This window comes from Musa acuminata, chromosome BXJ2-8 (genome assembly GCF_036884655.1).
Source record: "Musa acuminata AAA Group cultivar baxijiao chromosome BXJ2-8, Cavendish_Baxijiao_AAA, whole genome shotgun sequence".
In the NCBI taxonomy this organism is placed as follows: domain Eukaryota; kingdom Viridiplantae; phylum Streptophyta; class Magnoliopsida; order Zingiberales; family Musaceae; genus Musa; species Musa acuminata.
In genome coordinates, this window is record NC_088345.1 from 14047777 (window position 1) to 14063420 (window position 15644).

Below are 15644 nucleotides of genomic sequence, written 5' to 3' on the forward strand. Positions count from 1 at the left end.
ATTAGAAGAAGCTAACTAGAACTCTTCAGCACTGAAGCATGGTCATCACTTTTATGTAAACAACATGTTTTCACCACTAGAAAGAACAATTAAACAACATTAGGCCCCTTATTACACGAAAAAGGAAGACTAGAATAAAACAGCAAAAAAATATAAATGATAGATAAAGTTCTTACCACTTCTAAAAATAATGCTCTGTGTATGTGTGTGAGAGAGAGATAAGAATGAGCCTTGAGCTCCAAAATAGCAAAGAGCCAAGAGATGGAGAATAATTAGAAGAGGACGAGTTTACGCAAAACCAAGATTTAAAATTTCGGTTTTGGACCGAATTGCATAATTACCCAATCCACATCCCATTTTCTGGTAGGGCAGGTAAACACTGATCGATATAGCCTAGTTCAATCAGGTTTTTAATCCATAGGAAAGAGTACAATAATTTTGGTTTTTCTCCTCAATTTCTTTTTTACTTTTCTCTTCCAATCAAGCAAGGGCATCAACCAATATATACTGCCTATACATGTGTACCAAACCAATTTGAGTTGTAACTGATATGATGCTTGCACCCTAGAAGGAAATCCTTAGTCCCAAGGTTAATCCCAATCAAAATCCTGATCCTACAAGCCTTGATTGGATGCCCATATTCCATAAGATCATAAGGCCTTTTTCTTTTTCTTTACATGTTCAAAAGCAAATGCCTAGTTTCTTTCCAAGGAAACTGCCTACAACAAACAGCCAAGTAAAAGTTGTAGTCCACATGCAAGGCTCCCATTATTATAGGTTACAAGAAGGGTTAAATGAACAGCACATTGCCCCTAGTCAAATTGGCTACTTCCATGATTCAACTCCATGACACATGTTATAATCAAGCAACCTAACTATCATGCCTAATAGCCAACCTTGAATGGACCACAAAAGCAACTGTACAAAATCTAAGATGCTCTAGCCAGAAAACTAGGGAGAAATAATATACAAGTCTTGCACCTCAATAGGAAAGCTTAAGATATAGAACAGGTAAGGGGACAAAAAAAAAAAGAGTCTCCTATAGAGAAATATGAGAGCAAAATAGTCTTGGATAGAGGAGATAAGCAATCATGGTTTAGAGGCATGAATGTAGACAGATGAACAAGATGGATTATAGATACTGTAACTAGACCAAACTACAAAAATGATTCTTCTGGGGATATTCCTCAGTTATAGCTATGCTTCTTTAGATATATAATTGAATAAAAAAGAAATTCTTCGATTGATGATTTGAGTTCCATCTAGCAAAGACATTCTATCTTCAAGTGCAAAAAGCTGCAGGCACAACCTAAATGAATGCATGTCTCAACAACAAACAAAATAGGTCTTCTAAAATGATCAGGTGCTTATAGGACTTCTGACACCTACTGACATGTCCACGAAGATCCCATTCCACCATTTATAGTTCATCCTTCACCTTGTTGAGCCTAGTAAAGAAATTAACACATAGAACCATTAAGCAGGAAGCCTGAGAATTGCATTTGTCAAACGTGTAATCTTCTTAGCCAGGTTGGATATCATTCCTTCATTCAAGATGGAGGAGGACCAGTTTCTCGGTGTAATAATTGTGAGAAATCAATTTACACTTGATTATGAGGACTATGTGGTAGAGCATCCAGACAATGTTGGTGTTAGTGTCCATGTCAACCAGGAAAAAATTGCTAGCAGTGGACAGGTAGTGATCTGTTCAGAGAAAATATGGAAGGGGGAGGATGTGGATCTTGTCACTTGACACCGCATATGATCATTAGGACCATATTAAGCGGGGCCATACATCTTGTACAAATCGCATGGTAAAAGACTTTGATGTATGCTATCTCATGCGATTGCCTAATTGACGAAAGATTAGCAGGATTTAACAATTAATGGTACTAGATCTTTGTTTTTTTATATTTTCTTTCCTTTCCCAATATTGACAGAATACTTACTGGTCGCAACATTCGGCCAAGGCATTGACCTCCTCCTCGACTGTATCCAGCGCCTAAGCAATATGCAGCAGGAGGAGATCGGACACATAAACAATCATCAGTGACGGCGATCATGATATGTATATATAGATAAAAAATAAAAGCAAAGAGTAGCCAGAGATAGATGCCTGCTGGGCGGCGAGGGATGCATCGAGGAAGTGATGATTGATGGCGAGGGCACGCTGCTCGATTGAGGACTTGAGGTTGCGGCGGGCCTGCGGAGTATTGTCGGCGTAGAAGGTGGAGAGGGTCGCGAGAGAGGATAGCAGATCGGGGCTGTCCGTCCGCGTCTCCAACACCTTCTTCAGCTTCCGAGACAGCCCTGGCGCCAGCGCCGTCACTGCCATCCCACCCAACTGATGAAGCCCTTCTCCTCTCCTCCTTGATTGATTGATCGGTTGATCAGTTCGTTAAATTCCTATTTTCCGTTCCCTACTTGACAGTGGGAAGGACCAGCGAAAAAGGAGGGTTCCCAGTAGTTTCGCGTGGGTCGGAATGAGGGGATCTGATCGCCGGATCATCTCCTCCATCCGCCCGATATATACATTTTTTTCTCCTTAACTTCCTAAATTGCCCTCGATTTTTTCACCGTCTATTTCCGTTCTATATCCGCCGCTTCGGTTACGAAACTGTGACAGATCTCGAACCGCTCGACCAAGGTGCCGGCGCACTCGGGAGAGTGGTGCGGTGTCTACCGATTGTTAAATCGCCGACGGTAGACCAAGAACAACGACACCGGAAGGGTGTTCTTATTCTTGGAGAGTTATCGACGCGCTCGAGAGAGGAGTGCGGTCTGTCTCCCGATTGTTGTATCGCTGATGGCAGGTAACATCGGCGAGGTTTACGACGATGATACACCAAGTTCAACGAGACTGTCATGGTGCTCTTATTCTTGGAGCCAATTCAGTCGGCAGTCAACTCGTCTCGGTTTCTTCCGTCCCCTTCCCTCACCTGCACACCGTCAGTTTACCTTCAGCTTCATGGCCATTTTCCCGTCCGTCCAAATTTCCGACTCCTGAAAAATCGTCCTATTTATTTCGTAATAATATGACTTTTTAATAATACACTTCAATTTTCTTTTCGAGATTTCCCTACTAAAACATCTCTTTTTTATTTTTCCCAAACGTACATTTTAATTAGTACGCACATTATATGTTTTGTTCACGTTATAGCGGTTTAACATCTTACTAGCATCACAATAAAAAAATATAAAACCTCATCAAATTAATTTTCATTTTAAAATTTTATTATCATAATGATCTATAAATAATGATAATAAAAAAAAGATACAATATAATGTTACCTCTAAATCTGGACTTGAATCTTGGGTTGTGAATGAGCTTAGCTTGGCAGATCTCTCACCGTAATGCGAGTGCTTATTTATGAAAGATAGATTGTTTGTATGGCTGCTGCTACCAAAAGCACATTAAGTCACAGCTCGCCTTCTTCGAGACTTACTCTACCCACATCTCTATGTGCCTGCAGCTCAGAAAGGCTTCAAATCGATCGTAAGAATTAAAATAATGAATTATGAACATGATATTTTTGTATATGTTAAGAGGAAGAATTTTTCTCATAGAGATTTTCTTATACAGTGGGAGAAATCTTAACTATTATTAGGTCTAGATGATGCTCTTGTTAAGAATACCAATCTTAAACTAATACGATAAAAATAGTTTACTGATAAGAAGCTTTGTGAGTAAGTCTACTGGTTGATCAGTCATATATATATATATATAATACTTAATTGATAAACACGTAATTGATGTTTGACAATTTGATTTTATACGAAGTGAAAGTTGATGGTAATATATTTTATACGTAAGTGGAACACTGAATTGATATATAGGTAAGTAGCTCCGATATTATCATAATATATTGTAGGAGTAGAGATTGAGTTGATGTCAAGTTCCTTGAGTAGATTCGTGACCCAATTGAGTTCTACAACAACGGTGGCAATGACATGGTATTCAGCTTCAGTTATAAATCGTGCAACTGTTTTCTGTTTCTTAGAACTCCAACTAATTGAATTAGCTCCAAGGAAGACAATGTACCCCGACGTGGATGTTCAATCATCAAAGTTTTCAGCCTAATCAACATCGACAAAAGCATGAAGATGAAATGGGAAGTGTTTGCAGAAAAAGATATCATGATTGAGGGTCCCGTAAAGATATCGTAAGATCCATTTGTTGAATCTTGAATTTTGATGATAAAACTAATTGATAGTATTTATGATTTGATCTGTGTTTTAAGTGACGTATGAAGCTTCGATCGATCGAAGAAAGATAATTAAAAGCAAGAAGAATCATGTTGGGTCGGAGTAGAACATGTTAGAAGAATAGACATCGAGCCGAAGGATCGATTGACATATCGGCAGAAGGCTTTGGGCTATGAGTTTGGGCATCGGGCCAAGAAGAGTAGAAATTACGCCAAGGATATCGGAGTTGCGGAGGTCAATTAGCCGATTGGGCAATAGGCTACAAGAGAGGACGATGCGCCAAAGATTCGAATGAAGTGTCGATGAACCAATGATATGCCGGACAATATTTGATTAGCTTTATAATAATTATCTAGATCGAAGTAGGTTTTAAGTGTGCAAGATTAACTATGATAGTGATCAAGGCATAAAGTAAAATGAAGTCCCGGAGTCGAGAACGAGATTTCGTTGGGAGTTCAAGAGTTCGTTAGAAGTTTGGACGCTCATCGGAAGTTCTATCGGAATTGATTGAGAAGTCTAGGAACTTGCCAAAGAAGCTCATCGGAACTCACCAAGAAGATCATTGTGAAGTCCAGGAGCTTGCCGAGAGTCCACTGGAACATTACCGAGAGATCGTTGGAAGTTCATCGGAAGATTGCTAGAAGCTCACCGGAAGAAACCTAGACTAACCGGACTTAATTTACTTAGTGTATGCCTTAAAATTCATAGTTAGCACATACTTGGATTGAAATTGGGTCAACTCAATTAAGGGTCAATTGGACCTAAGTTTGGGCTGTGTTAGGCCAAGTGAAAGACCCAAACAGTAACCCAACAAGTGGAACCATCGTGGTACAGTCTCTGAGACTATGTCAGGTGGTGGTACCGCCCAAACACAATCTCTGAGAGACTATCAAGCGGTGGTACCACCCAATAACAGGGTGTCAAGTGGTGGTACCATTAGACTAGGCAGTGATACTGCCTAGTGTTAGTGCTGCAGGCGGTGGTACTGCCCAACACAAGTGGTGGTACCGCTAGGACCCGGAAAACCCAGGATGATACACTTTTAGGCTCCAAATTTGAATTCACTTAAAGCCTATAAATACCTCTATTATCCCTGGTTAACACACATACAACTGAGAGCAAAAAGAAAAGAAAACGCTATTATAATTTTGTGTGAACTCCTCTCAAACTCTAAGTGTTAGTCTTGTTTAAGAGAGGAGTGAAGGGGGTTGTAAAGATTCTCTCCTGAACCTGTCAAAAGGAGAATCGAGTTGTAAAAGAGTTGTTGATCTTCGCCTATTAAAGGAAGATTATTGGTGAATGCCGGTGGCCTCGACAGAAGAGGAATCGATGGAGTGGATGTAGGTCACAATGACCAAACCACTATAAAACAGTTTGCATTTCGTTTTGAATAATTTACCTTTACTATAAACTGCTTTACCTTCTTATTGCTTTCATTATGCTCTCATACGCTTTCAAGTTAATATCTTTACGAAACGGTTTTCGTCAGAATCGGGTTTAATCGAACCGAAGATTTTTAAAACCGGTAATTTTTCTGCTGCACTAATTCACCCCCCCTCTTAGTACCGACTCATTCCTAACACCATTTAACTGTAGACCAATGCATAGTAGATGATCTATACATGAATTATGATAATTTATTAATCATAAATGAAATATCTGGGTGGGTGAGAACTAAGTACTGTAAGGAGCCAAGTACTTGACGATATTGAGTATGGTCCGTAGTAGGGCTTCCATCACATAATTTGAGTGATTTACCAGTAGACAGAGGAGTTGTAATCGCTTTTGTCATACATGTTCGTCTTTGATAATAAATCTTGAATATACTTTCTTTATGATAGGAAGAGTCCCGAAAATGTATATATTGCTTCCAATCATAAAAAGTAGCTCAAGGTTCTTAGATCTTTGAGGAAGAATCGATCTGTCAAATGCTTGAGAAATACCTTGATCTTCATAGTATTATTGCCCGTGGCAATGATATCGTCAAACATATATCAGGAGATATATTGTATTACCATTTTATTATTGAAGAAATAACGAGGTATCATACTTGGAGTTGATGAAGCCAGTTAATATAAAAAACGAGTCAAGTTTGGTGTACCAAACTCTTGGGGGTTGACGAAGTCCATAAATAGTTTTTTGTAGTTTATAAACATACCTTAGATACTAAAGATGGATGAAATTAGAAGGTTATTGAATGAAGACATCTTTAGTTAAAATTCATTATAAAAAGATATTATTAATATCGAATTATCGTAAATACCGACCTTTTGATATAGTCAAACTTAAGATAAATTATATTATTATGAGTTTAATAATGAGACTAAATATTGATGAAACCCTTTGATCATTAGATGCGTTTTATATGGATGACCCGTTTACAGTAGCTGATTTAGCAACAGTAGCATAAGTGGCTTACTTGGCTTTTCAGACTGAAAGAATAAGGACTTCATTTTTAGAGTGGAATCGTAAAGAAACAAATATAACCGGTTCAACAGTGCAGAACAAGCGAAAGAAAAGTTAGGCAGGTTTCAAACCATAAGCATAAGAAAGAGGAGAACCAGCACGTCGGACTATGAGACCACGTATAGCACTTCTTGAAATCAGGCAAGGGAATAAGTAAGCGATGACTTGGACCACTACACTCCAACCTGCGAGAAGCGGTGACGACTTGGGCAACCCTCAGCCACAAAAACTGGACTTGAAGTGAAGAATGTCATTGAAAATTATCGCAACACCTCTTATTCTATTATTACCCTATTTGTATACAACACATTGTACCCTTAATTTATCATAGAGCTTCTAACGTGAGTTCTTTCTACTATCTTTCTCAAAGGGCCGAGAGGACTCTTTCTTTCCCTATGCGATGTAGCTTCTCGAGGCATAAGTGACTGGGGTGCTAATGAATTGGTGTTTTGAGTGGTGGTATAAAAAAGCCCATTGCCTTGTTGTTATGTAGTTTTTCTTTTTGCGTGTTCGAGCTAAGCTGATTGGAGCTTGGTTGAGATATTTCCTAAAGCGTGTTCAAGGAAATGACGTGAATGTAACCCTACGGAGCGATAAGGAGCTGACGAGATAAAGGGGACTCTACGTCTTTTGGTAGTGGGGGTGGACAAGATTGAGTTGTGGTTGGGGGACTATAGTAAGGTACGGGGCTTGAAAAAGGGGGGAAATTCACTAAGTCTAAGCCAGGCACAAGCAATGACATTGCCTTACTTTCTGTCAATCAAGGAAGTGCATCGAAGTGGCTTCCTCGAAATAAGTATGAGCATCACGCCTTCAGTTAGTAGCGATCCATCTTTTAGTAGAAACCCTGTTCATCTAATTAAGAGAAAGTAATGAGATACTATCTTCGGTAAATTCAATGCTATAATAAGGTTTCTCACAGGCGCCTTAACTAAAGAATAGGGATGGTGGTCGAGGAGGTGCCTTAACTAAAGAATAAGGAGGGTGTGGTCAAGGAGACGTGAAAAGGTAAGAGCAAGCCTTGCCAATGTCCAGGATCAGTGGTTTTTGCCTGACTTTGGGTGCTGTAGAGGTACGTGCCGGTGCAGGTTCGGGTATAGTTTTAAGGCTGATCAAGAGTCAATGGAACAAGTCCAGTTTTAGTCATCAGCTAACGTATGAGCTCCTAACGCGAGTGTCAGCTACTGTGAGAGAGTTTGCCAGCGAAGTAGAAAGAAATGCTACTTAGTGAGAGAATAAGCCTTAGCTTAGCACAACGGAACAATATATCATAGGAAGCAATGAACGAGCAAGGGTGTTAGTTCCGTAGCCAGGAGTGAGTTCACTACATTACATCATATGTGAGAGAGATCCAATTCTTTAGAGTACCATAAGCAACAAACAACTTATTGGATTGGAGTTCGAGCTGGGAACTAGCACTTCTCAGGACAGGAGCAGCGCTTACAAAAGAATTGCAATTGGAAGGCTTTCAAAACAACCGGATTTATTTCTTATTCTTATATTGTGAGTTAATTTCAATGATGTTGCAGGTGTTGCAAGAGAAGTATAAAGTGGCGTATCTTGTCCTGGTCCTACAGCTCCCCTACTATAATTGCCGCTAATAACCTCAACTGGGATTACACCACTAGAATTAGAACTTATATGAAAGGCGAAATCCATAGTTTCTTCAGCTAACGGAGTTGAGAACAAGTAACGAACATTGCTTGTAGAGTTGCTTGTTCCGTAGATTCATAGTACGGGAAGGGAAGAATTTAGTACTGACTTTGAAGCGCGGTGTGGTCCAAATACTATGGTCTTATCTGGGATGGGTAGTGCTTGTGCTGCGATAAAAAGAGGTCTCATGTTGAAGTAGAGTTTGGAAATGAAAGTTTAGTTCTTGTTTAAGGAGCAGAATTAGAAGAAGAAGAGGTTGGTGTTACTAGTGACTCAGTTGAGGGTGCTAGTCTTGAAGCAGAAGTTTCACTAGGGGATTGTGTTGAAGTAGATAGAAAAGTTAGCTTACCAGAAACAAGAGAAGGAGAAGAATCATCTAGTACTGGGACTGGCATGGAAGCTAATGCGATTAGAGTTTTATAACGATGATCATCCTATACAGAAGCTGAATCGAATGCCTACTGCATGGTTAAGTTTCAAGGAAGAGTATAAAGTCAATCAACGTAGGCAGGAAGGACATTCAAAAATAGGAGAGTAAGGAGCTGTCTATTAGGAACGAGTCGGCACTAAAAAGGGGGGGTGAATTAGTTACGTCGGTTTAAAAATCTTCGTTTGATTAAAAAACGTTTCGGAGAGATGTTAACTTTGAAATCATATTCGTAAGCGTAATGGAAGTAAAGTAAGTAAGTAGTTTGTAGTAAAGGTAAATAACAAGAATAGAAATACAAACCAAATTTTTATAGTGGTTCGGTCGTCGTGACCTACATCCACTCCGCCGATTCCTCTTCCATCGAGGACACCGATATCCACTAATGATCTTCCTTTAATAGGTGAAGATCAACCTCCTTCTTACAACTCTATTCTCCTTTTGCAGGCTTAGGAGAGAACCTTTACACCCCCTTTTTACAAAGCTTCCCTCACACTCTCCCTTAGAATGGTCTTTAAACTTTAGGAGGAGGGACTTTATACTTTACAATGATTTTCAACTCTAGAAACATAGAGTTTTTGTTCACTTTTCTTCCTTCTCCATGCAGAAATAGCTAGGGTATTTATAGACCCCAAATGATTTCAAAAATAGAGCCAAAATTTAAATCCCCCAAAATTTCAAGGTACGGGCGGTATCACCGTCTACACTGGGTGGTACCACTGCCTGCAGTCTGACACTGGACGGTACCACCACCTAGTTTGGCTATAACACTGCCTAGAAGACTATGTCTAGGTGGTATCACCGCCTAGACTAGCGGTACCACCGCCTGACACAATCTCAAAGATTGTGCCACAATAGTTTCACTTGTTTGGTCACTGTTTAGACCTTTCTCTTGGCTCAACATAATCCAAACTTAGGCCCAACTATCCCCTAATTGGGTTGGTCTAATTCTAATCCAAATTATATACTAGCTATAAATTTTAAGATAATTACTAAGCTAAACAAAGTTCGTAAGTCTAGGTTTCTTTCGACGAGCTTCCGACGATCTTCCGGCGAACTTCCGACGTTCTCTCGAACTCCCAACGAAATCACGTTCTTGACTCCGGGATTTCATTTTGCTTTATGCCTTGCTATTATAGTTAATCCTGCATACATAAAACACACTTCAATCTAGACAATTATTATTAAGCATGAATCATGTTGTCCGACATGTCATTGGTCCATTGACGCTTCATCCGATTCTTCGACGTATCGTCCTCTCTTGTGGCCTATTGCCCAATCGGCCAGTTGACCTCTGCAACTCCGATATCCTTAGCGCAATATCCACTCTTCTTGGCTCGATGCTCGAAACCATGGCCCGAAGCCTTCTGTCGGTACGTCAACTGATCCTCCGACGCGATGTCCAATCTTCTGACGTGTTTTTCTCCGGCCCAACATGATTCTTTCTGCTTTAATTGTCTCTCCTTGATCAAAGCTTCTTGCATCACTTAAAACACAGATTAAATCATAAATACTATCAATTTGTTTCATCATCAAAATTTGAGATTCAACAATTTTTCCCTTTTTGATGATGACAACTAATTGATGATGGAGTTAACCTTAACTCCCCATATCAATATGCCATATTGATAGAACTCTTGGATTCAAAAATCCAAGCAACATGTTATCATAAACTTATGTATAACATCATACTTCTCCCTCCTTTGTCATCAACAAAAATGAGAAGTTCAACTATCAAGTGTTTATGACATATTACAGTTCAAATCATTGCATTATAAATATAATCTTCAGTTTTATCATCATGCAAGCTAGCAAAAATTTGAGTTTTGCAAGTTTATAAATTTTGTTATATGTGTAAGTTTAGCATGTTTTGCTTCTTGAGATAGACAACATAGCACTATTGCTTCCCTTGAAATTGCAAGCTAGCAAGTCTTGGAGATGTTCAAGATATCAAGTTCTAAATTATGCAAGCTAGCAAAATTTTATATTATTTTAAAAAATGTAAGCTAGCAATATTTGAGATATTCAAGAAAGCAACCTTTGCTTCTTGAAATATGCAAGTTAGCAATCTTTCCTTCTCCTTTGAAGTATGCAAGCTAGCAAACTTTATCTCCCCCTTTATCATTGTCAAAAACAAAGGAAAAATACAATGTTGTAGTTTTTTTCCTTTCACAATAATTTTCAAAGTATGACAAAGATAAAGTATCAATCTTATTTCAATATATTTGTGCATCATTATGGTTTCAATTTACAACGTGCATAATTTTAAAACTTTGCATATCATCCTTACTCTATACATGATACTAAAAATAAATCAATCATCATATCATACATGATACTAACATTGGTGTTCAAAACCTTCATCATTACTCCAATGCATGATAATAAAGCATTCATGATACCAAACATTAAATCAACATTTTTAAGCATTTATCACTTCATGATTGTTGGTATCAAACAGTCATCATTAAATCAACATTTTGATCATTTATTTTCTCTTTAGCAATTGTCAAAAAGAAACATAGGAGAAAAAAATGATATAATATCTTGATTGATGCATAAGAAATCTCTAGTTATAAATCTAAAAAAATCAAGATAAAGCTCATTCAAATTCAAATCTTCAAATTAAAATTATTTTCAAGAGATTCATAAAAAGGACATAGATAGATTCATTAATCTCTCATTTTTAGAAAAATAGTAAGAAGAAACATAGGAGTTCAAAAACAAGATCTTGATTCATAGAGAAATCTCATGTGTCAAATATAGAGAAATCAAGATGATGATTCATATAAAAAATATCACAAGTTATAATCAAGAGAAAATTCATCATTTATTTTCAAATCATTTAACTTGTTAAATCAACAAAGTCACTTTTAAGAGACTCATAAAAATGATACAAATAGATTCATCAAAATCAATAAGATAGAGAAAAAGATATTTTCAAAAAAATATTTTCCTTGTTTTAGTTATTTCAATTTAAGTGATTGATTTCATATAAGCATGCTCAAGTTTTTCATATGAAAACCATATATCATGGTTTAAAATTGAAAGAGTAAATCTCATCAATAAAATCATCAAGATCAATAAACCATAATTTACCCAAAAATCATCATTACTTCAAATCATAATGCATAATTCAAATATAAAATTATCAAGAATGATACTTACATTATTTCATATAAGCATGCATTTTTCTTTTATGCTATATCAAAAAAATATATCATTTTTAAAACAAAAAAAGTAACTTTCATTACGGTATAAACCGATAAGCCATAAATCATAAAAATCATCATGCATAATTTCGAAATATAAACTTATTAAGCATGATTATTATGCATCATTACTTTGGGCATGATATCATTAATCATAGAGCATCTTTAATCAAAATCGAGAAACAATATGGAAATCAACATGATACACATTAATGCTTCTTAAAAACATACATAGGATTATCATTAGATTTAAATCTAATATTTTATTTCTTTATCATAAAACATGTAATTTTCATTATCATTTTCAAAATTACTAGCATGATCCTAATTTTTTTAGCATTTTTATTACGTTATTAAACATATAATTTTTTAAGAAAAAAAAATAAATTAAATTAAAAATAACTCATGAAAAGCATCATGTAATTTCGAAATAAACTAAGGGGATTTTAATTACCTCGTTGTCAAAAGCAGTTAAGGCGTAGTTTGCCATCTTGCCTTTGTTGATTTTCTCTTCATCTTCGGATGAGCTCAATTTGTCCTAAAGTGGTTCCCTCTTCTTGCGTTCATAGCAAGTAGTTACGTTCTTTTTATTCTTTAATTTTTGTTTCATGAACTTTTTTAAATTTCATAGTGAGGAGTTCAAGTTCAACATCACTACGAAATTGATATTCTTAGTCCAAAATCCTTAGTCCAAAATCATTTCTGTTCTTTGGAAGGTTGTTCTCAAGTTCGTTTCATAGGTCATTAAATTCTTAGTCCACACGTGTCATAAAATTCATTTCATAGGTCATTAAAGACCCAATTAGTTCTTTGATTGGAAAATAATTTAAATATTTTGATTCTTGTATTGCCATTACTTTCGAATCCCAATTTTTAGAAAGTAATTGTAAAACTTTATTAATAATTTTAAAATTCAAAAGACATTTGCCAAGTGCTTTTAAACCATTGACGACATCCGTCAAATAGGTGTATATGTCAACAATGGTTTCGCTCGGCTTTATTCGAAATAGTTCACAATTATGCATTAAAAGATTGACTTTAGAATCTTTAACTCTAGTAGTACCTTTGTGTGTGATTTCAAGAGTGTGCCGAATATCGAAAGTCGTTTCGCATATAGAAACACGATTAAATTCGTTTTTGCCTAAGGTGCAAAATAAAGCATTCATAGCTCTAGCATTTAAAGAAAAAATCTTTTTCTCCAAATCATTCCATTCGTTCATTGGTTTAGAAGATTTTTGAAAGCCATTTTTAACAATACTCCATAAATTTAAATCCAAAGAAAGCAAGAAAACTCTCATTCGAGTTTTCCAATATGTGTAGTCCGTCCCATTAAACATGGGATGACGAATGAGAGAGTGACCCTCTCAAAAGTTGAAAAGAGCCATTTCTCTTTGGGTGTTAAGCCAAATAAGAAAAATATGACTCTGATACCAACTATTAAGAACAAATCGGCACTAAGAGAGGGGGGGGGGGGGGGGGGGGGGGTGAGTGTGTGAATTAGTGCAGCGGAAAGATTATGTCGGTTTAAAAATCTTCGTTTGATTAAAATCGATTTCGACGAAAACCATTTCAGAGAGATGTTAACTTTGAAATTGTATTCATAAGCATAATGGAAGTAAAGCAAGTAAGTAGTTTACAGTGAAGGTAAATAGCAAGAATAGAAATATAAACCAAATTTTTATAGTGGTTCGGTCGCTGTGACCTACATCCACTCCGCCGATTTCTCTTCCGTCGAGGACACCGGCATCCACTAACGATCTTCCTTTAATAGGCGGAGATTAACCTCCTTCTTACAACTCTATTCTCCTTTTGCAGGCTCAGGAGAGAACCTTTATACCCCTTTTTATAAAGCTTCCCTCACACTTTCCCTTAGAATGGTCTCTAAACTTTAAGAGGAGGGACTCTATACTTTACAAGGGTTTTCAACTCTAGAAAATAGAGTTTTTGTTCACTTTTCTTCCTTCTCTATGTAGGAATAGCTAGGGTATTTATAAACCCTAAATGGCTTAAAAAATGGAGCCAAATTTTAAATTCCTCGAAATTTTAGGGTACGGGCGGTACCACCGCCTGCATTGGGCGGTACCACTGCCTGCAGTCTGACGCTAGGTGGTACCACCACCCAATCTGGCAATACCACCGACTAGAAGACTATGTCTAGGCGGTATCACTACTCAGACTGGCGGTACAATCGCCTGACACAGTCTCGGAGATTGTGCCATGACGGTTTCACTTGTTTGGTCATTATTTGAGCCTTTCTCTTGGCCCAACATAGCCGAAACTTGGGCTCAACGATCCCCTAATTGGGGTGACCCAATTCTAATCCTAATTGTATGCTAACTATGAATTTTAAAATATTTACTAAGCTAAATAAAGTCTATAAGTCTAGGTTTCTTCCGACGAGCTTCTAGCGATCTTCCGGCAAACTTTCAACGATCTCTCGAACTCCCAACGAAATCACATTCTTAACTCTGGGACTTCATTTTGTTTTATGCCTTGCTATCATAGTTAATTATATACATATAAAATATACTTTGATCTAGACAATTATTACTAAGCATGGATCATGTTGTCTGACATGTCATTGGTCCATCGACGCTTCGTCCGATTCTTCGGTGCATCGTCCTCTCTTGTAGCCTATTGCCCAATCGGCCAATTGACCTTTGTAACTCCGATATCCTTGGCACAATATCTGCTCTTTTTGGCCCGATGCCTGAAACCATGGCCCGAAGCCTTCTGTCGATATGTCAATCGATCCTCCGGCGTGACGTCCAATCTTCTGATGTGTTTTTCTTCATCCCAACATGATTCTTTCTGCTTTAATTTTCTCTCCCTAATCGAAGCTTCCTGTGTCACTTAAAATGCAGATTAAATCATAAATACTATCAATTGGTTTCATCATCAAAATTCGAGATTCAACACTATCTTGTTACATCTTTCTATTATAGGGGAGAGCACTCAATTGAATGAAGAACTTTATGTCAACACCCATGGTTAGGATCAGAAGATGGGGAATTAGTCCTTTCGAAATAAAGTTTTGATTTGAAAGTTTGATAAAAAAATACATATCGAAAATGCATTTAACTTAGAAAGTGAGTAAGGATAGTGAGTAACTAAATTAGTTAGCAATAGAAAGGAAAAGCATAAAGAAAAATACAAATAATATTTATTATGGTTCTGTCGTCCCGACCCACGTCCACTCCTGATTCCTCTTCCCTCGAGGCCATCGGCTTTCATTACCAATCTTCTTTTCAGTGAGCGAAGATTGACTACCCCTGTTACAATTCTTTCTCCTTTTCATAGGCTTATAAGAGACCCTTCATACCTCTCTTTTATAGCAAAATCTCATACCTCCCTTAGAACATCTTTTAAACTCAAGAAGGAAGAGATTCAATACTTTTCGAGAGAGTTTAAATACTTAAATCCTTAAGAATTCTTACTTATTTCTTACTTCATCAAGCATGTATGAGTGGGGTACTTATAGACCTTGAATGACTTCAAAAATAGAGCAAAAAATTTAAATTCATGGATTTTCATATTATTGGTGGCACTACCACCTGCACTGGGCAGTATAACTATTAGAATCAAGTCGATACTAAGAGGGGGAGTGAAGTAGTCCTTACGACAAAAACATCAGTTTTGAAAAATTATGTTCAATGAAACCCGTATCAGAATTGATATCG

The 15644-nt window shown here is 37.2% G+C and overlaps 1 protein-coding gene across 1 annotated transcript in view; it reads right to left on the minus strand.

The window, feature by feature from the left end:
• The window catches only part of LOC103994560 (conserved oligomeric Golgi complex subunit 6), a 37850-nt gene extending 35314 nt beyond the window's left edge, over window positions 1-2536 (minus strand). Inside the window, exons 1-2 of the mRNA XM_009414923.3 lie at window positions 2117-2536; window positions 1950-2002 (exon numbers count right to left, since the gene is read on the minus strand). Of these exons, the coding sequence (XP_009413198.2) occupies window positions 1950-2002; window positions 2117-2335 (272 nt within the window). The 5' untranslated portion in view covers window positions 2336-2536. The remainder of the gene's footprint in view (window positions 1-1949; window positions 2003-2116) is intronic.
• Window positions 2537-15644: the final 13108 nt, after the last annotated feature.